This window comes from Hirundo rustica, chromosome 24 (genome assembly GCF_015227805.2).
Source record: "Hirundo rustica isolate bHirRus1 chromosome 24, bHirRus1.pri.v3, whole genome shotgun sequence".
Taxonomy (NCBI): Eukaryota; Metazoa; Chordata; class Aves; order Passeriformes; family Hirundinidae; genus Hirundo; species Hirundo rustica.
In genome coordinates, this window is record NC_053473.1 from 3,842,267 (window position 1) to 3,863,633 (window position 21,367).

The window sequence follows — 21,367 nt, forward strand, 5'->3', positions numbered from 1 at the left end:
GAAGGTGCAGCCCTAAAGAAAAGCTCCCAAAACCGCAGGAGAAGCCAGGGAGGAGCCGAAGATCCCCGGCAAGGGAGGGTGCGGGAGTGGCACGGTGCCAACCCCGCACCCAGCACCCCCCGAACCGCGCAGCGCCCCGGGCTCGGGAGATGCTTCAGCTTCCCCCGAACCTCCCGAGGGGCCCTCGGAACCCCCCCAAAATATCTCCCGGAGCTCGGCGCTGCCCCGCGCCGGGGTTGGTGCCTCTAGAGGGAGCTGAGTCCTGCGCGGCTCCGCCTCTATCTATGGTCAGCGGGGTTGGGTTTCTGTCGGATCTATTTTTCACTCTTCTCTCCTCCTCCCCGGCCTCGCGTGCTTCCTTCGGCCGTGCCGCGCTCCGGCGGCAAGGACGGAAGGGAGTGGCCGGAGGGGTGGAGCGGATCCCGGCAGGGATGCGGTAGCTCCCGGGATATCCCGACCCCTTGCTCCGGGACGCGGTGAGTGCGGAGGACAATCTCGGTTTCCCCCTCCCCAAACTCCCCCGGGGATGGGTTAGCCGTGTTCTCCGGGCTCGGCCGGGGCTGGGGTTGGGCTGGGATGGGCTGGGATGGGCTGGGATGGGCTGGGATGCACCGGCAGCCGCGGGGTGCGGGGGCTCCGGGGGTGCGGGAAGGGTGACAAGGACAAGTTGGTTCCTTCAGAGGCCGCGGTGGGTGCGGCAAACCCCCGGCTCGGGGCTGGAGGTCACTGCTCCAAAGACGGAATTTTCTTGCCCCAACAAGGGAATTTCCCCTCGTTTAACCGTATTTTCTCCAGTCGGGTTTTTGGTTTTTTACCCCGCGGCGGGGCCCGAAGGGCTCGGGGCAGGGGACATCGGTGGGCAGAGCTGTCCCCGCTGGGGAACAGGTGACACCCGTCCCACCACGCCCGGGCTGGGAGCTGCACACGGGCGTGGCACGCGTGGCTGTGCTGTGCCCGCCGGGCACCACGGGCACGGCTTTGGGACCTTGGCTGCGTGGATGCTGCGGGTCCCCTGTCCACCCCGGGGCCGGGCTGGGTGGGCAAACCCCGAGCTGGGCAAACCCCGAACTGGGCAAACTCCTCATTTTGCTGCCCTGGGGCAGGGGAGGAGCGGCCCTGGCTCCGCTGGCCGCGCGGGGATGGGATCAGGGATCCTGCGGGATCTCTGTCCCGGCTGGGATCGCTGCCTCACGGAATCACTGCCACGCAGCAGAGGTGCCAAAAGCTCGTCCCAGGGGATGTTCCTTAGATTTCCTGGCGTTCATGACACGTCAGGGGTTGAGTCCAGAGCTCATGGGTTTGGATGTAGGGATTGCAGCTGCTCCTGTGGATCCTCATGGATCTGCTTCCCTCTCCCATCATCTCCTCTGAACCCAGGGCTCAGGAACTTTGCTTTGGAGAAAAGCTGGGAGAAGTGATGAGTGCGACTTAAAGACACCCAGGAAATGGGTCTGAGACGAGGGGGAAATGAGGAGCAGTTGGGGCAAAGGCCTTTGTTTTATTGGGGAGGGCTGGGGGGCTCCAGGAAGGTTCGTTCTTGGCGTGGCGGCTGCTCCTCCACGAGGACAAGAACTCTGTGCCACCTTGGAGCTGCACTAAACCACATCCAGAGTTCTGGCTGCTGCTTCTGACCCCTTCCAGCCTCCTGCATCATGGGGTGGATGGGACCCTGACACCCTCCCTTGAGCCCTGACTCAAATCTCGGAGTGTTTTCATTTCCTGCAGCCCCGGGCTGTCACTGAGTGTTTGGCTGTCATCCCTTCTCTCACTCCCCTTCCTGTTCTCCAGCACGGTTTTCTTGTAACAAAGGGAAGCTGGGAAGCAGGAGGAGCTCTGGAACCTGGAGAGGATGGTGTGAGGCACTCTGACCCCCCAGAGACGGGCAGTGAACTCTTTTGGGAGTCCACACGGGCATTTGGGGCCGGCAGTGGCTGGGCACAGCGGTGACAGGGCTGCAGCGCCCCGCGTCACAGGGAGCACAGCGCTGCCAGGGCCCAGAAGGAAACTGAAAACAAAAGTTCCTGCAGCGGCTTCAGAATGAAAAGTAAATTGAAATCATGAGTCAACCGGATCCTGTGCTGCACAGGCAGCCCGCGCTCCAGGAAGTCCTCACTCCTCACAGCCGTCACTCATTCCAGGCAGGAAAAGTCCCTGTTTTCCCTGGGCAGTGCTGGGTGGCCACAGGCCGAGCTGGAAAAGCTCCAGAGGCTCCTGAGCGCTTTGCTGGGTGCACCCACACCCTGCCCAGCACCCTGTGCCACCTGAGCAGTGCCACTGCGGGGTACAGAGGAAATTCCCTCTGCTCCTGGTTCCCACAGCTCCAGGGAGCTGCTCCCAGCCTGGAAACAGCTCTGACTGTGGGGGATGAAGCACAGGAGGCTCCTCAGTGGAGGAGGAGATGGACACCGTGCCAGGAATGGACACCGTGCCAGGAATGGACCCCATGCCAGGGATGGACAACATCCCAGAGGATGGACACCATCCCAGAGGATGGACACCATCCCAGGGGATGGACACCATCCCAGAGGATGGACACCATCCCAGGAGATGGATGCTATCCCAGGAGATGGACACCATCCCAGAGGATGGACACCATCCCAGAGGATGGACACCATCCCAGGAGATGGACACTATCCCAGAGCATGGACACCATCCCAGAGGATGGACACCATCCCAGGAGATGGACACCATCCCAGGGGATGGACACCATCCCAGAGGATGGACACCATCCAAGGGATCTGCAGCACCCCAGGGCAGGGAATTCTGTGGTCCTGGGAGCCAGGAGAGGCAGCTCTGGGGCTGATGTGGGTGAGTGGCTGGCAGCTCTCCCCAGAGCTGCACCCCTGGTCCCAGCCCGTGATCCTCACTGCGTTCTCAGCTCTTCCTTGCATGGGGATGTTTGAGTTTGGGGAGGAAGGGGGAAATCCTGTCCTCCCATCCTCAGAGTGTAGGAAAAACCCAGCATTTCCATCCTGCTCACCAGGCTCAGGGCCCTGAGTGCAGCTGTGCCAGGAGCTCGTGGTTTCCTCAGCCAGGCAGAGCTGCTTCCACCCCTGCAGCCCCGTCCCACGGAGAACAGGGACCTCACATTCTTACCTCACATTTGTTTTTCCTTCTGGACAATCTCCAGTAAGATGCCATGACCTTGAACCCCATCGTCACAGCCCAGGCTGATGGATTTACATGAGGGTTCATGTAAATCATTAACTGATTGCATGAATTAATTAATTCAGGGCTCTGATGAGCCCTGAACTACTGAGTTTTTATTTCCCTGTGAACTTCAGGGAAAAGATGAGCTTTGTGTTTAGTTCGCATTTAATTTTCTTATTTTCTGAGAGGGGAAATGTAAAGAACATTAGAATTAGAGGGGAATTAGAGGAAATTGGAGTCCTGGAGGAAATCGGGGCTCATCTCATGAACATGTCCTGGCAGTGGTTGCTGCTGGGGAGTCGCAGACTTTTGGAATTTTTCCAGCTTTTTCCCAGTTGTGGAAGTTGTTCTGTCCCAGATGTTCTGTCATCTCGGCTGAGAAAGAGCCTGGTGCATGCCACAGCTCTGCCAAAAATAGGAAGGAATTCTAGTAGACTGTATTAAGTATTAGGTAACTCAGCTGTGAGGCAGGAGTGGACCCAGAACCCAGAACTTTCCCGTGGTACAGAATGAGTGCTAGGAAGGGAAGAGCCAGGTCTGGCAGAGGTAAAATCAGCTTTGAGGAGTTGGCTCCTCCAGAGGGAATTCCTCAGGTGAGGGACCACGGGGCCCCGGTCACTCTCTGTCTCCATCACCCTTCCAGGTGAAGCTGCCATTCCCAAACCGCTCTGCAATGGCCTCAGGGAGCGAGGAGGAGCCTCCGCAGGCACTGGAACGCCGGGGGAGCATGTGCAGCTCAGGTAAAAGGTTCTGGGGTGCTCAGGGGAGGGAGCAGCCTCAAACCTTTATTTTTTTATTCGTTCCCCTGCTGTGTTCCTTCGGCAAGATGGGATTTCCTGTCTCCAGGGCTTTCTGCAAGGCTGGGATGACAGATCAGCTCTGTAATGAGCTGAATTGAACTGGGAGGTGCCCAGTTTTGGGAGATGCCAGGGGCTTGGAGCATCCTGGTCTAGGGGGAGATGTCCCTGGGTGGAACAGGGTGTGCTTTAAGGTTCTTTTCCATCCAGAATAATCAAGGATCGTGTGCTTGGCATTGGGTGGGCAGCAAGGTGGGATTGGAAGGCACGGAGAGAGCAAAGCGCTGGGAGCTGCCTGGTGTGTATGTCCTTCCCTGAGAGAGCGGGAGGCGTTTGGGGTTTAAATCACAGAGGAGAACACAGATCTGAGGCAGTGTGGGTGGCCTTGGGGTGACACCAGGTCCCGAGTGCGCTGGCAGGGCAGTGGTGACGAGCTGGGTCACTGTCCCCCTGTGAGCCCAGCCCTGCCCTGCCCTTAATGGGTGAAACTGGCGGTGAGGCCGGCAGGAAAAACCCTCAGCTCCCAGCTCATCCCAGCAGGGTGAAACGTGGGGCACAGTGACTGCTGGTGCTGCTGGGCAGGTGAGGGTAAATCAGCTGAGTCAGCTCTGTCAACACCCGGGCTGGGAGCTGCTCGGGGTGAGCGCAGCGGAGCTCAGCCCAGCTCAGGGCGCTGGCACTGCCCTGGCAGTGGGATTCCTGCTCTGGTACTGCCTGGGCTCCTCTCCCTCTCTCAGTGCCAGACCCTGTGGTTGCACTGGAAGGGAAATACCCTGTCCTTGCCACACCAGAGTCCAGGAGGTACAAAAATCCACAAACAGGAGCAGCAGTTTGCTGATTTCCTGTTGAGGCCAGCGAGACGCTGATGTGAAAATCGGTAAGAAATCAGGCCCTGAACTTTGAGCATGTTCCAATTCCTCTTCTCTTTGACACTTACTGGCAGTCCCAGCGTTCCTCTGCTTCCCAAAACTCAGGGGGAGTCAGGAGGAATTCCACCTCTGGAATTTGGAGGTGGCAGAAGCCTCCTGGGCCCCAGTGGGAGCAGGGATGTGATGCTTCCACTGTGGGATTGAGGGGTGGAAAGAGGCTGTGTCGCAGGGACTGAGCCTGGATTTCATTTGGGGCTCTGCGTGTTTGCCTTTGGATGCAGCAGAGATTTCTCTCCTGCTCAGGGATTTGCTTGGGCATCGTTGTGAGCCCTTGTGCTCTTGGCTTAGGCACGGCCGAGGCGCTGCTGTTTGTGCCAAGGCTGCAGGGCACTTTCCTCTCCTGGTGGTTTTAGGGCGCTGTGGATGGAAGCAGGAGCTTCCTCCTCGTGGCAGTGGGTGGTGGAACAGGAACACCTCTGCCCATAAACACCAGAATTACAGCAGCTTTCCTGAGCCCAGTTCAGGACCTGGAGCAGAAAAATCTCCTTTTTTGAGGGACGAGTTCCTGTCTCACTGCCCAGGCTGCCCCTCAGCTCTGCAGGGAGGCACTTTGGGTCGCTGCTCCTCCTCAGGGTGGGAAGGTGCTGCTCCTAAAGAGCAGAGAGAGGAGAAGGTTTTGTGCTGTGCTGATCCCTCGGAGGTGGCAGGTTTCCATCCCCCTGTCTGGAAGCTCTGCTCTCCAGCAGGATCACACCAGCACAGTGCAGTGGTCACCCAGATCACCTTCATGGAATCGCTCTTAACGGATATCAGGAGCCACCAGGGGCTGCCCAACTTGCTGGGATCAAACCCAGCTGCTCACCCTGCACTCAAATTGCAGCTGCAGTGAAGTGGAGCTGGATTTCTCCCCTGGGGGTAGAAATCCCCTGAGGCTGCTTCCCGGGGCTGTCTTCTGTTTCCAGGCTGGAATCTCCCTCTGATCCCTGTCTCCTGGGCTCCAAGGGATGGAGCCAGGCTTTTCACCAGTCCCCGTGTCGTGGTTTAACACAGCTTGGCTTTTAGTTAAAGAGTCCATCAGTTACGGAAGTGATTCTCTGTGAGGAGCCGCTAGCAACTTCCTCTGTGCCTGGCAAGGCCAAAAGCCGGCTCGCTCTGAGAACTGCCGCGCTGTTAAACCACTGAGGAGGCGGAATACGCCTCTGTGAGAACACACGTGGGAACAAACAAACCCTGCGAAGCTCTCTCCTGCTGCTGGCTCTTGAACAGAGAAGTTTTCCCCCCGTGGGGAGGAGGAGGAGGCTGCAGGGCCTGGCCGAGGCAGGGCCAGGCCGTGGGTGTTTAACATCTCGCTGACACTGAGCCCTGCCCGGGCCGAGTCGGGGTCTGCCAGGCCCCGGGGGCAGCTCCAGGCCGGGCTGGGCTGTGGCAGGGGCTGCTGAGACTCTGCCGGGATGTTTCCTGCTGCTGCTGAGTTCCACCAGCAATCGCTGGGCAGGGGAGGCCATCGGCCCGTGGTGTGGCTGGGCAAGGGCAGAGGAGGTCATCAGCCCATGGTGTACCTGGCCAGGGGCAGGGGAGACCATCAGCACACAGTGTGGCTGGGCAGGGGCAGAGGAGTCCATCGGGCCATGGTGTGGCTGGGCAAGGGCAGAGGAGGCCATCAGCACGTGGTGTGGCTGGCCAGGAGCAGAGGAGGCCATCGGGCCATGGTGTACCTGGCCAGGGGCAGGGGAGACCATCAGCACACAGTGTAACTGGCCAGTGGCAGAGGAGGCCATCAGCCCGTGGTGTACCCGGCCAGGAGCAGAGGAGGCCATCAGCCTGTGGTGTGGCTGGGCAAGGGCAGAGGAGACCATCAGCCCATGGTGTACCTGGCCAGGAGCAGAGGAGGCCATCAGCTGCTGCTGAATTCTAGCCTGGCTGCTGAGATCCCGGTCACTTCCTCCCCACCACATTCCCCAACTCCACTGAAGATATCTCCACTGACTCTGGCGGCCGCCCAGCAGGGATCACACCATCATCCACGGGCCTGGGTGAGATATTAATGCTTTTACTGCACAGAGGAGACTTGCAGACCTCAGTCCTCTCTCGAGTGAGGGAAGAGGACAGAGTGAAAACACATAGAGGAGGAGATAGACACATAGAGGACAGCATGAAGACACCAAGGTCAGGAAAGAAGGAGTCGAATCCCAGATGGGAGGAGAATGAGGAGATGCCTTAGTCTTGGGCTGAAATTCTTTTGTGAGGCCATGGTGATGGACTGTGATGCTCTGAAATATGCCTTTAATCCATGGACAGTAGGGAGGGATGGAGAATTCAGACTGTAGACGTGAGCAAAGGCACTCATGCCAAAGCAGAGCAGATGTTGAAGTAGCTGTGTTCCAAATGAGAAACTTGAACAGAGAGAGGTAAGAGTGGTGAAGACCCTTTCCCCCAAGGAAAGAAGAAGACTTCTGTTCCCAGAGATGAAGATGATCTCAGAGATAGATGAAGAGAACCCTTACTTTTGAACAGCTCACCCTTAAAAGTGTACCCCATTAGCCAAAGGTGGAGCTTTGGAGAACAACTGTGGGGGAAGCTGTAAGTCGAGGGCAGGGATTTTCACATGGTGAACAGATTTCCATCTCCTGGGCAGCTGATTGCCTGTGACATTGGAGCCATGAGAGAACTGTTCCTTGTGGAGAAGTCTCCACGGCATAGCAGGAGAGACTCCTCTCCCTAAGAGAACTGAAGAAAGACTAGTCTAGAGGTGGTAAACTGCCTGAAAGTCCCAAGTTTTGTCTCTTTACGTTGTCAGTGGGAAAGAAAAGAGGGTGTGGGGGCAGGAGAAGTATTCTGAAGGGTTTATTCTGATTCTTATTATTCTTTTAGTTCGGTTAATAAACTTTTCTTTTGAGCCTGCTTTGCTCTCCTCCTAAACCTTATCTCGCAGCAGAAAATGAGTAAATAATTCTAGTAGGCGCAGTGGCATTTGGCCAGCACGAAACCCACTACACCCTGTCACTGCCTGGAGTGGTTGTCTGGGGCTGGTGCAGATTTTTGGCCAGAGCTGCCAGTTTTTCACGCAGCACAGCAGCTCCCGGGAGATGGGAGCAGTGTGAAATGAAGGATCTCACCCAGAAATGCAAGCGCTGAGTGTCTGAGGCTCTCTGGGTCGGGGCAGTGGATCCAGGGTGTGGATCCCAATGTGGAGTGAGCTGGGGATGATGGAGGGAGCAGACATGGAGCAGACATGGAGCAGTTCCTTCCTTCCCGAGATCCCTGAGCAGCTCCAAAGCTCCCCTGGGCACTGCTGGCGCTGGGAATCCACCAGGCAAAGCCTGATCCCGATCCCTTGAGTGGGAGAGATCCCAAGACGATCCCGGTGTGTGCTGGGGGCAGCACCTGTGGGAAGGGGATCCTCCTGTCCTGGTGTTACTAAAAATAACTCCTGGGGTAGCCAAACCCAGGGATTATTTTGGTGAAGAGACTTCCTCTTCTACCTGGCCGAGTGTTTGCCCTCCTCTCCCTGAAACTCTGACTCAGTTGGTTTCGTTTTCTGGCTGGGGAGTCACGGATTCCCGGTTCCCAAGTGAAGGATTTGTTTGTCACCAAACAAACCCGTGTGTGAAAACAAAACCCAACCCCTGGAAACGGGGACGGGAGCTGTCCTTTCCCTTCAGTTCCTCTGGTGTAGCCTGAGCACGGCAGCTCCATCCGGGACAGGGAGATGGGACCGGCTGGAAAACCCTGCCAGGAGGATTTGCTGTGGTTTGGGCTTTGGGGATGGGGTTTGTGGGGCAGCTCTGCCAGCACAGCTGTTCCCACACTTCCCAGCCCTGGGCAGGAGGTTCTCAGGTTGGAAATGCAGATTCTGGAGGGCAGCGTGGCCAGTCTGGGTTTATGGGGTGGTGGGACAGGGTTTGGCTGCCGTGGAGCTGCTGCTGGAGGTGCTGTCCGTCCCCCAAGGACAGAGCGATCCCCCAAACCCACAGTCCTGCAGGATCCCCCACTCCTGCCCCTGCCCTGGGACCTGCTGTGCCTGGGCAGTGTCTGGGTGCTCTGTGAAAGGAGCTGAGCGCTCTGATCCTGCCCCACCACTCCTGTCCCAAACAAACTTCTATCTTGGGACAGAACCCTGTGAAGAACGGTGTTCCCGCTCCCCGTGGGGTCACTCAGTGGGGCTGTGGGAGCCACTGTCCCTCTCCAGGCGCTTCTGGAGCTGCTGAAACCGAGCTCTAATCCAGGACATCCCGTGGCAAAGCCGAGACTTTCCCTGGAGCCATGGAATGTGTGTGGTGAGGGATCAGTCACCGTGGGGCTGAAACGCCTCTCTGGGGGCTCCCTGCTGCAGGGGGGCTGGTCCTGGTCGTGTGTCCCTGAGCAGTGTGGGGACAGGGACACCTGTGTGGGGCTGGAGAGGGTTCTGTGGGGACAAGGACACGTGTGTGGGTCTGGAGAGCATTTTGTGGGGATATGTGTGGGTCTGGAGAAGGTTATGTGGGAACAGAGACATTTGTGTAGGTCTGGAGAGGATTGTGTGGGGGGCAAGGACACACGTGTAGGTCTGGAGAAGGTTCTGCGGGTGTAGAGACACCTGTGTGGGTCTGGAGAAGGTTCTGCGGGTGTAGAGACACCTGTGTGGGTCTGGAGAAGGTTCTGCGGGTGTAGAGACACCTGTGTGGGTCTGGAGAAGGTTGAGTGGGGACAGGGCCCCGTTTTGGTCTGGAGAAGGTTGAGGGTCTGGAGATGGCTCTGTGGACGTAGGGACATGTGTGTGGGTCTGGAGAAGGCTGTGAGGGTGCAGGGACATCTGTGTGGGTCTGGAGCTGGTTGTAAGGGTGTAGGGACGTGTGTGTGGGTCTGGAGTTGTCACAGACAGGCACATTCCCCCCTCTGGACCCGGAATTCCTGGAGTGCCGAGCTCTGCTTGTTGATGAGAGCCAAGGAAGGAGCCCCAGCCTGCCCAGCTCACTGTTCCCAGAGGGTGGATTTTAGGATTTTAGGATTTCTCCCACCTGGATGTGCTGGAGCAGCCGTTCAGACCCATCCTGGCTGTTTCCCTGCTGTCACAGGTGGGGAGTTCCCTCTCTGGGACTCTTCCAGAACCTCCTCTCCCTTCTGCTCCAGCAGCAGCCCCTGCAGAGGTGGCAGTGCCCGCACATGACACCGGGGATGTGGCTGGATCCAGAAGGAATTCCCCTAAAATGACCAATTTTTTCCTCACCGTGACACAGGAAAGGCTGGGGGCTGCTGGGCAGAACCGGGCTGAGCTTTGCCCCCAGTTCCAGTTTGGATCTGAGACGCCCAAACTGCGTTGGGCAATGTCCTGGTGGAGACGGGGGAGAGCTGCCAAGCACTCCAACATCTGGCACGTGTTGTGCCAGTCCTGGGGCTGCCTCTTGCCTAGAGTGGATTCCGAAGGGGGCTGTGCCCTCAGGAACGTGACCGGATTCAAAATGAATTCTCTGAGCACTCGGTTGTGTCGGATTTTTGGGGATTGCCGCGAAAGGCCAGCGTTAACACGAACGGCGCGAGCTCAGGGTGAAGATGAGGGAAGGGCCCCTTCCAAGTTTGAGAAGGGAGGGAGGGGAGGCTGTGCCTTGAGCGTTGTCCCTCCTGCCTCTCCAGAGGGCCGCGTGGCGGAGGAGGCCGAGGAGGTGTTCCGGGGTTTCGCATTCTACTGCTACCAGCAGGAGCGCGAGGAGCGAGGGGCAGAGGTGCCGCAGGACCCGGAGATCGAGCAAATCCAGCAGGACATGGGGAGGTAAATCCCTGCTCCTACCCCTCACCCCGTGCTCCAGAGCCTGGCCTGACTCCCCGCTCGCTTTGGCAGCACCGAGAGCCTGGTGGGGCGGCGCTTGGCCATCATCGGGGATGACATCTACAGGCGCTACGACGGCGAGTTCCACGCCATGCTGCAGTCCCTGAAGCTCACCCCCGAAAACGCCTACGAGCACTTCACCAAAATCGCCTCCAGGTAAAGCCTCAGGAGCTCCTGGCGTGGGCTGGGGGCTTTCCCTGCAGGAGAGGGGAAAGGGAGGGGAGGTCAGGTGTGGTCAGTGCTGAGGTTAAACCCACACTCTGTCTGTTCAAGCTTCACCTTCCAGTCCTGGCCGAGCTCCCAGCGAGCTTCCCGGGATGATTCCTGTGTTTTCTGCCTGTCTGCTCCTCCCCCTGCGCACTGCTCGTATCACTGTCCCCTCCCAGGCATCCCAGTCCTTGCCCGACTGGCTGGGGTCTGTCAGGGGATGTCCCTGTCCCAGCTCTGCCCCTGCTCCAGCCTGGGACATCCCAAGGAACAACCCCAACTCCACGTCTGGAGATGGGATGGTCGCAGAAACCATGGAATTGTGGAATGGTTGGGTCGGGAGGGACCTTGAAGATCATCTCATTCCAACCCCTGCCATGGGCAGGGTGCCACCCGTGAGACCAGGTGGCTCAGAGTCCCCACCCAACCTGGTCCACATGGACACCTCGGGATGGCAGAGCCTGCAGGTGACACACAGAGCCTGCAGGTGACACACAGAGCCTGCAGGTGACACACAGAGCCTTGTGCAGGTGACACACAGAGCATGCAGGTGACACACAGAGCCTGCAGGTGACACACAGAGCTTTGTGCAGGTGACACACGGATCCTGCAGGTGACACACAGAGCATGCAGGTGATACACAGAGCTTCGTGCAGGTGACACCCAGAGCCTGCAGGTGACACACGGATCCTGCAGGTGACACACGGATCCTGCAGGTGACACACAGAGCATGCAGGTGATACACAGAGCCTTGTGCAGGTGACACACAGAGCCTGCAGGTGACACACAAAGCCTGCAGGTGACACACAGAGCCTCGTGCAGGTGACACACAGAGCTTCGTGCAGGTGACACACGGATCCTGCAGGTGACACACAGAGCATGCAGGTGATACACAGAGCCTTGTGCAGGTGACACACAGAGCCTGCAGGTGACACACAAAGCCTGCAGGTGACACACAGAGCCTCGTGCAGGTGACACACAGAGCTTCGTGCAGGTGACACACGGATCCTGCAGGTGACACACGGATCCTGCAGGTGACACACAGAGCTTCGTGCAGGTGACACACAGAGCATGCAGGTGACACACGGATCCTGCAGGTGACACACAGAGCTTCGTGCAGGTGACACACAGAGCATGCAGGTGACACACAGAGCTTCGTGCAGGTGACACACAGAGCCTCATGCAGGTGACACACAGAGCCTGCAGGTGACACACAGAGCTTCGTGCAGGTGACACACAGAGCCTCGTGCAGGTGACACACAGAGCTTCGTGCAGGTGACACACAGAGCCTGCAGGTGACACACAGAGCCTGCAGGTGACACACGGATCCTGCAGGTGACACACAGAGCTTCGTGCAGGTGACACACAGAGCCTGCAGGTGACACACAGAGCTTTGTGCAGGTGACACACAGAGCCTGCAGGTGACACACGGATCCTGCAGGTGACACACAGAGCCTGCAGGTGACACACAGAGCTTCGTGCAGGTGACACACGGATCCTGCAGGTGACACACAGAGCCTCGTGCAGGTGACACACAAAGCCTGCAGGTGACACACAGAGCCTTGTGCAGGTGACACACAGAGCTTCGTGCAGGTGACACACGGATCCTGCAGGTGACACACAGAGCCTCGTGCAGGTGACACACAGAGCCTGCAGGTGACACACAGAGCCTTGTGCAGGTGACACACAGAGCCTCGTGCAGGTGACACACAGAGCCTTGTGCAGGTGACACACAGAGCCTCGTGCAGGTGACACACAGAGCCTTGTGCAGGTGACACACAGAGCCTCGTGCAGGTGACACACAGAGCTTCGTGCAGGTGACACACAGAGCCTCGTGCAGGTGACACACAGAGCCTGCAGGTGACACACAGAGCCTCGTGCAGGTGACACACAGAGCCTCGTGCAGGTGACACACAGAGCTTCGTGCAGGTGACACACAGAGCCTTGTGCAGGTGACACACAGAGCCTTGTGCAGGTGACACACAGAGCTTTGTGCAGGTGACACACAGAGCTTTGTGCAGGTGACACACAGAGCCTGCAGGTGACACACAGAGCCTCGTGCAGGTGACAGCCACCCAAAGCACTGCAACAGGTGAGGGGTGAGGGCACAAACCTGGAACACTTCCCAAGGAAGCACGGATTGAGGAGGCATGGAGGGGTTCTGTGTGCAGGGGAAGTGTTCTCGCAGGTCAGGCTGCCCCGTGGCACAGGCAGGACGGGTCTCTGGGCTCCTGTCACCTCTCCAAACACCTCTGGCTGTGACAGCCCCTGTCCCTGTGCCCTCTGCTCAGCATTTGTGTCCAATTCCTTCTTTACTCCAGTGTTTGTGTCTAACTCCTTCCTTTCTGTCCTTTTCCTGCTCCCCTGTCCGGGAAGCCGCGCTGGCTGAGGCGGCAACACAAGCAGGTAAATTAACCCCTGTCCCTGTCCCACTCAGGTAAATTAAATTAACCCCTGTCCCTGTCACACTCAGGTAAATTAACCCTTGTCACACTCAGGTAAATTAAATTAACCCCTGTCCCTGTCACACTCAGGTAAATTAAATTAACCCCTGTCCCTGTCCCTGTTGCACTCAGGTAAATTAACCCTTGTCACACTCAGGTAAATTAACCCTTGTCACACTCAGGTAAATTAAACTAACCCTTATCCTAGTTACACTCAGGTAAATTAAACTAACCCCTATCCTAGTTACACTCAGGTAAATTAACTCCCGTCCCTGTCCTTGTCACACTCAGGAAAATTAAATTAACCCCATCCCTCCCCTTGTCACACTCAGGTAAATTAACCCTTCTAGTGAAAAGATTTTCCCAAATCTCCGAGCTAAATGTTTCCTGCTACAACTTGGGGTCGTTTCCTCTTGTCCTGACCACACTCAGGATCCCCTGGGCTGGACAACCCTCCCAGTGAAAAGATTTTCCCAAATATCCAAACTAAACATTTCCTGCTACAGCTTGGGATTGTTTCCTCGTGTCTGGATCATGCTGCTCGAGATCCCCTGGGCTGGACAACACTCCCAGTGAAAAGATTTCCCCAAATAATGAAACTTAACTTTTCCTGCTACAACTTGGGGCTGTTTCCTCAATCCTGATCACATCGCTCCCGATCCCCCAACCCGGGCTGCTTTGCCAGACCTGGACAACCCTTCCAGAGGGGAAAAAAAAAAAAAAAATAAAGAAAAAATATCCATAATATCCAACCAAAGCTTTTCCTGATACAATCTGAGGCCATTTCCTCAATCTTCACCCCACTGCTGGAGCTCCCCCGGCACGGGCAGCTCCGGGCAGGGATTCAGGGATCCGCCCGGGTTTTGTTGCAGCCTTTTCGAGAGCGGCATCAACTGGGGCCGGGTGATCGCGCTGCTGGCCTTCGGCTACCGCATGGCCATGCACGTGTGGGAGAGCGGCGTGGGCAGCTTCCTGCGCCGCATCGCCCGCTACCTCGGGGACTTCATGCTGCACAACCACATCGCCCAGTGGATCGCCCAGCAGGGAGGATGGGTGAGCTGCGGGCAGCTCGGGGGGCAGCCGGGCACGGTTTGGGGTTGGGGGCAGGGTTTGGGGGTGAGGGGGTATGGTTTGGGGTTGGGGGCATGGTTTGGGGGGACAGAGGGGGTGGATTTAGGGGCAGGGGGGCATGGTTTGGGGGTCAGGGGGGGAGGGTTTGGGGTTGAGGGCATGGTTTGGGGGTCAGGGGGGCAGGTTTGGGGGTCAGGGGGGGAGGGTTTGGTGTTGAGGGCATGGTTTGGGAGCAGTGGGGCAGATTTGGGGGTCAGAGGAGTCAAGGGAGCTGGGAGAGTCAGGGATTGGGGATCAGAGGAGTCAGCGTTTGGGGGTTTGGGAGTCAGGGATTGGGGGTCAAGGGGGCAGATTTGGGGGCAGGGGAGCAGGGTTTGGGGGTCAGGGGAGTGAGGGTTTGGTGAGCTGGAGAGTCAGGGTTTGGGGGTTGGGGGGCAGGTTTGGGGTCAAAGGGGCAGGTTTGGGGGCAAGGGAGCCAGGCTTGGGGTCAGGAGGGCAGGTTTGGGGTGAGGGGAGCATAGTTTGGGGGTCAGAGGGGCCAGGGGAGCTGGGAGAGTCAGGGATTGGGGGTCAGAGGAGTCAGGGGCATCAGTGTTTGGGGCTCAGAAGGTTCAGTGTTTGGGGCTCAGTGTTTGGGGCTCAGGGTTTGGGGCTCAGGATTTAGGGCTCAGAAAGTTCAGTGTTTGGGGCTCAGGGTTTGGGGCTCAGGGTTTGGGGCTCAGAGGATTCAGTGTTTGGGGCTCAGGGTTTGGGGCTCAGTGTTTGGGGCTCAGAAGGTTCAGTGTTTGGGGCTCAGGGTTTGGGGCTCAGAAGGTTCAGTGTTTGGGGCTCAGAGGATTCAGTGTTTGGGGCTCAGGGTTTGGGGCTCAGAGGGTTCAGTGTTTGGGGCTCAGCGTTTGGGGCTCAGAGGGTTCAGTGTTTGGGGCTCAGCGTTTGGGGCTCAGAGGGTTCAGTGTTTGGGGCTCAGTGTTTGGGGCTCAGAGGGTTCAGTGTTTGGGGCTCAGGGTTTGGGGCTCAGAGGGTTCAGTGTTTGGGGCTCAGGGTTTGGGGGCCGGGGTTTGGGGGCCGAGGACGTTACCAGGACTGACCCCACCGTGTCCCCTCCCTGGCAGAGGGCCGTGCTGGACCTGGACAATGTTTACGTGAAGTACGTGCTGGTGGCAGCCGTGGTGGTGCTGGGGCACCTGGCGGTGCGGCGCTTCTTCGCCTCCTGAGCGGGCGCGGCGCCGGGGGGCTGCTGAGCGGCCCCTCCTCTGCTGCCAGCCCCAGAACCGCCCGGAGGGAGCGCGGCTCGGGGCTGGGACCCTCCTGCTGCACGGTCTGGGGGCTCTGCACCCCCAGGAGAGGACTGGGGAGGGAGAGGGGCTCTGCTTTGTTGTGTTTGATGCCTCAAAAAGCTGCTGAGGAGGGGGCGTGGCTGGGAGGGGATATCCCTGGGATGGGACATCTCTGGGATGGGACATTGCTTTGAGGGGACATCTTTGGGATGGGACATTGCTTTGAGGGGACATCTCTGGGATGGGACATTGCTCTGAGGGGATATCTCTGGGATGGGACATCTCTGGGATGGGACATTGCTCTGAGGGGATATCTCTGGGATGGGACATCTCTGGGATGGGACATCTCTGGGATGGGACATTTCTGGGATGGGACATCTTTAGGATGGGACATTGCTTTGAGGGGACATCTCTGGGATAGGACATCTCTGGGATGGGACATCTCTGGGAGCCCCAGCTCCTCTGGAGCAGCAGAGGGGTGTGACAATGCCCCAGTGGCACCGTGTGATAATGCCTGCGTGTGCCAGCGGTGGGTCCTGTGCCCCTGGGGCAGGAGCAGAGCCCCCTCCCCATCTCTTGACAGCTCCATCCCCCCGTGGTTGATCCCAGCCCTGGCTGCTCCAGCTGTTGGGAATCCCAGCAGGGATCCCAGGATCCCAGCTCCCGAGCCCAGCATTTGAACCTTTCCCGGCCTTTTCATGGACATCCCGACCCTTTTCCACCGAAACCCTCCTGGCCTGGGCCCTGGCCCGTGTTCCCTGCCCAGCCTGGAGCTCCAGCAGCTTCCCCAACACTAAAAACCCGCGGGTGCCCGGGCAGGCAGTGGCCCTGTCCTCCTCTGCCCACCAGCTGGGCTCCCTGGCTCTTACTGGGAGGCACTGGAGCTGCTGTCAGGAGCTGGAGCAGCTCCGTGCAGGGACTTGTCCTGGTTCCGTTCCTGACCGGTGTTTGGGTGATTTTGGGGCGAGGAGGGGAGCAAGCTCCTCTCTCCCATCCCAAACCTTCCCGATTTTTGCAAACCAGGGAACTCTAGCTTGTAATTCCCTGTCCTACCCAAGCTGCAGGATCCCTCCCTCTTCTCCCCTTGCAGCTGCCCCGCCTGAAATTTTGAACACATTTCTCCTGTCCCTGCCTCATTTTTTTTTAACAGAACAAAAAACTCGTTTCCATATCTGAGCTTGTCGTTTCGCTCCTGGCTGTTCCTGCAGGATCCCTTCTCCCTGATGGGAATGCTCTGAGCTGTGCTTAAGAGAAAAGCATTAAAATATTTGCTGTATTATCCCCGCTCCTGCTCGGATGCTTTTGCCTCGTGCGGGGCAGCACAACCTGGCCGTGCTGAGGTTTTGTGGCCACAGCTGAGGTTTTGTGGCCACAGCTCAGGTTTTATGGCCACAGCTTAGGTTTTGTGGCCACAGCTGAGGTTTTGTGGCCACAGCTCAGGTTTTGTGGCCACAGCTCAGGTTTTGTGGCCACAGCTGAGGTTTGGTGGCCACAGCTCAGGTTTTGTGGCCACAGCTGAGGTTTGGTGGCCACACCTGAGGTTTTGTGGCCACAGCTCAGGTTTTGTGGCCACAGCTCAGGTTTTGTGGCCACAGCTGAGGTTTTGTGGCCACAGCTGAGGTTTGGTGGCCACAACTGAGGTTTTGTGGCCGCACCCGAGGTTTTGTGGCCACACCTGAGGTTTGGTGGCCGCACCTGAGGTTTGGTGGCCGCACCTGAGGTTTTGTGGCCCTGCTGCCTCACCTGAGCCCCTCGGCTGCTTTGTCCCCTTGCACAGGTGCATTTCTCCACGCCAAATTCCCGTTCCCATCGTGCCACCCTTTCTCCCAGCTTGGGATTTCCCCCGCTTTTTTAAAGCCCTTCCTGAACCAGTTTAACCAGTACGATCCGCGCTTCCCCCGCTCCTCCCCAGCTCCTTTTTTTGGGTGCAAACACCACCAGATGGAGCCTTTTGGCCACAATGGATACGAGCCACCGGTACTTGTTTCCCTTTTATATTTTTTTTTTTTTTTCCTCCTAATCAGCCCCTTGATTGACAAATCATCGTCGGGTTCTCTGGGTTGTGTGTCCGGCAGGACTTCTCAGAGTCCTTGGGGGAAAAAAAAAAAAAAAAATAAAAATCAGCACATCAGCTTTAATTCACTACTTCAGACACACTCCTGGAACTGCAACGGATCAGGGAGAGCTTTTGGTGCTCGTTTGTTCTCATTTCCCAGCTAAAGCTTCCCCTCGCAGCTGTGAGGCCGTAAAGGATTTTTTTTTTTCTGATTTATGGGAAAGGATTGAGCCATAGCAAAGCCCAGGACAGAGGGGAGAACTTTTCAATAGGTGCTGTACAGAGGAAAAAATTCCATTTGATCCGTTTTTCTCAGGGGATTTGCCGAGGGAGGAGGCTCTCAGGATGTCAGTGCCTCTCCTCCCTCTGCTCTCAGCTCTCCCAACCTTCCTGACACCGAGTCCTGGGTGGAAAAAAGCTGGAATCGGAGCTGTGAGACTGGGACTGTGCCCCAGCCCTGCATGGCCACAGCCAGAACCACACCAGGGGAGGAAAAGGGGCCTGGGGGCATCTCCTGGGACTGCCCAGGAGGGGAATTCAGGACACGGAGAGCCAGGGAACTCCTGGGCTGGTGGAAGGGCTGGCAGGAGGAATTCACCCAGGAGAATTCATCCAGGAGGAATTCATGCAGGAGGAATTCACCCAGGAGAATTCATCCAGGAGAATTCATCCAGGAGAATTCATTCAGAATTCACCCAGGAAAATTCATCCAGGAGGAATTCATGCAGGAGAATTCATCCAGGAGGAATTCACCCAGGAAAATTCATCCAGGAGGAATTCACCCAGGAGAATTTATTCAGAATTCATCCAGGAGAATTCACCCAGGAGAATTCATCCAGGAGAATTCATTCAGAATTCACCCAGGAGAATTAATCCAGGAGGAATTCATCCAGGAGAATTCATTCAGAATTCACCCAGGAAAATTCGTCCAGGAGGAATTAATGCAGGAGAATTCATGCAGGAGGAATTCACCCAGGAGAATTCATCCAGGAGAATTCATTCAGAATTCACCCAGGAAAAATCATCCAGGAGGAATTCATGCAGGAGAATTCATTCAGAATTCATCCAGGAGAATTCATTCAGAATTCATCCAGGAGAATTCATGCAGGAGGAATTCATCCAGGAGGAATTCATGCAGGAGGAATTCATCCAGGAGGAATTCATGCCGGAGGATTCATGCAGGAGGAATTCACCCAGGAGAATTCATTCAGAATTCATCCAGGAGGAATTCATCCAGGAGAATTCATCCAGGAGAATTCATTCAGAATTCATCCAGGAGAATTCATCCAGGAGGAATTCATGCAGGAGGAATTCATGCAGGAGGAATTCATGCAGGAGGAATTCATGCAGGAGGATGGGATGGTGCATGGAAAAGGGGTGAGAGCCCGAAGGAGTCTTATTTACTCCTCTCGAGTCTGTTCTTACCCCTCTCCAGCCTATTTTTTACACCTTTTGAGCCTCTTTTTACTCCAGCTGAGCCGATTTGGGGGCGGTTTTTAATCCCAGCCTCTCCCAGCTCTTCCCTGGTGGCTGGACGAGCCTGTCCCAGCTCTCTGTGGGTCAGAGCCGCCTCTGCAGCCCCTGAGCCCCCCGTGCCCAGCTGGGCACTGCCCAGGGCTGTGCGAAGGGTTCCTGGCTGTCCCACGCTGGCACTGTCCCCTCTGCTCCCTCCCTGCCCTTTTCCCGCTGCCCGGCGCTCCGAGAGGGGCCAGGGCACCGAGGGACACTTTGGGATGGCTCTGGAAGGGTGGGACAAGGACACAAACCTCGTTTATCCTGGGGGAGAAGAGAGGAAATGCGCAGGTCGTCCCAGGAGGAGCAGGGAATTGGGGAAGGAGGGAGCTGCAGGTCACCTTTGGACACGCTGGGGTGGCTTTGACCTGAAAAATAAAACAAAACAAAACAAAACAAAAAAAACACCCCAAACCAAACCCCTTTGTTTTTTACAAAGATCCTGCTTTTAAATTATCTAAAATATATGTATATGTATCGATGTCAAAATAAAAACGGTACATGGAGTGCAAACTCACTTGGCTGTGTGCAGGGTTTGCTTCCAGAAGCTTCCAGGAGCTTTGCCCCTCGCTCCACGAGCTCTCCAGCCTCAGCTGCCTCCTCAATTTCAGGATCCCAGGTCTCCTTTGGATTTATTTTGTTTTTTTTCCAGCGTGGAGAGCTCAGAGGGAGAGAAATCTGCTGCTGCTGCAGCTTCTTGTGGCATCTCTGAGCTGCAGAGGGAGAGGGGAGATTTTGGGGGGGATGGAGAGGGAGGGAATTTTGGGGTGGAGAGGGGAGGTTGTGGGGATGGGAAAGGGGAAATTGTGGGGATGGGAGAGGGGAGGATGTGGGGTTGGAGAGGGGAAGTTCCCCTCTCCTTTATACTTTGGAGGAGCTATTGACTTTGAAGATAGTATTTTTTTGTTTTTTGGTACTTTTTGCTTTATAGCTAAAGCTTTGCTATTTTGGTTTTTGCTGCACGTTGGCAGCTTTCTAATTTTGGAATTTTTACTGCTACTTTTTGTTATAACTTTTAACTTAATTCTCTTTGCTTTCGTTACAAACTTCGCAGCTATTTTGTGGGTTTTTTTTGCTTAGAAATTTTTTTTTGTGAAATGTTTGACTTTATGGTGTGTGGTTTTTTAAATTTTACTGTTTTACTAAAGCCGAAAGGCTTGCTGCAGTTGTGTTTAGTTTGTTTTAGGGTGTGTCTTGATTACTGCTTGTAGATTTTAGGGTGGCGGGTTTTAGGGCTTTTTGGAAAACTGTTGTTTGGGATGAATTGAAAACGAGCTGGTGTGTGGTTTTTTGTTTTTTTTTTCTTTTGCTAAACAGAACTAGAGTTTGCTAAGCATCTTTAAATTTCCCTGCAGCTTCTTTTTTTAAAAATACTTGTAAAATGTAAGATATTTTATGGGGATGGAGAGGGGGAGATTTTTGGGGATGGAGAGGGGTCATAATGAGGATGGAAAAGGAAGGGGTTTGGGATGGAGAGGGGAAGGTTGTGGGGGTGGAAGAGGGGAGTTTTTGTGGGGATGGAGAAGGGAATTGTGAGGATGGAGAGGGGAGAATGTGGGGATGGAGAGGGAGAGATTTTGGAGATGGAGCGGGGTGGCCGTGGGGGTGGAAGAGGGGGGGATGGAAGAGAAGATTTTGGGGAAGGAGAGGTGAGGTTTTTGGGATGGAGAGAGGAGGTTTTTGGGATGGAGAGAGGAGGTTTTTGGGATGGGGAGGGCAGGTTTTTGGGATGGAGAGGGGAGGTTTTTGGGATGGAGAGAGGAGGTTTTTGGGATGGAGAGAGGAGGTTTTTGGGATGGAGAGAGGAGGTTTTTGGGATGGGGAGGGCAGGTTTTTGGGATGGGGGCAGGTTTTTGGGATGGAGAGGGGAGGTTTTTGGGATGAAGAGAGGAGGTTTTTGGGATGGGGAGGGCAGGTTTTTGGGATGGGGGCAGGTTTTTGGGATGGAGAGGGGAGGTTTTTGGGATGGAGAGAGGAGGTTTTTGGGATGGAGGGAGGTTTTTGGGATGGAGGGAGGAGGTTTTTGGGATGGAGGGAGGAGGTTTTTGGGATGGAGAGGGCAGGTTTTTGGGATGGAGGGAGGAGGTTTTTGGGATGGAGGGAGGAGGTTTTTGGGATGAAGAGAGCAGGTTTTTGGGATGGAGGGAGGAGGTTTTTGGGATGGAGAGGGCAGGTTTTTGG

At 56.3% G+C, this 21,367-nt stretch overlaps 2 protein-coding genes across 2 annotated transcripts; both read left to right on the forward strand.

The window, feature by feature from the left end:
* The first annotated feature begins 341 nt into the window (after window positions 1-341).
* BAK1 (BCL2 antagonist/killer 1) lies at window positions 342-17,331 on the forward strand. The gene is made up of 6 exons (XM_040085885.2): window positions 342-476; window positions 3,794-3,890; window positions 10,427-10,562; window positions 10,632-10,775; window positions 14,143-14,323; window positions 15,454-17,331. Exons 2-6 carry the CDS (start codon window positions 3,824-3,826, stop codon window positions 15,553-15,555), a joined length of 630 nt encoding a protein of 209 aa, XP_039941819.1. The 5' UTR covers window positions 342-476; window positions 3,794-3,823; the 3' UTR covers window positions 15,556-17,331.
* Window positions 17,172-19,662, forward strand: LOC120762947 (uncharacterized). Its single transcript, XM_058423515.1, has 2 exons — window positions 17,172-17,198; window positions 17,319-19,662. Exon 2 carries the CDS (start codon window positions 18,136-18,138, stop codon window positions 19,636-19,638), a length of 1,503 nt encoding a protein of 500 aa, XP_058279498.1. The 5' UTR covers window positions 17,172-17,198; window positions 17,319-18,135; the 3' UTR covers window positions 19,639-19,662.
* The last annotated feature ends 1,705 nt before the right edge of the window (window positions 19,663-21,367 follow it).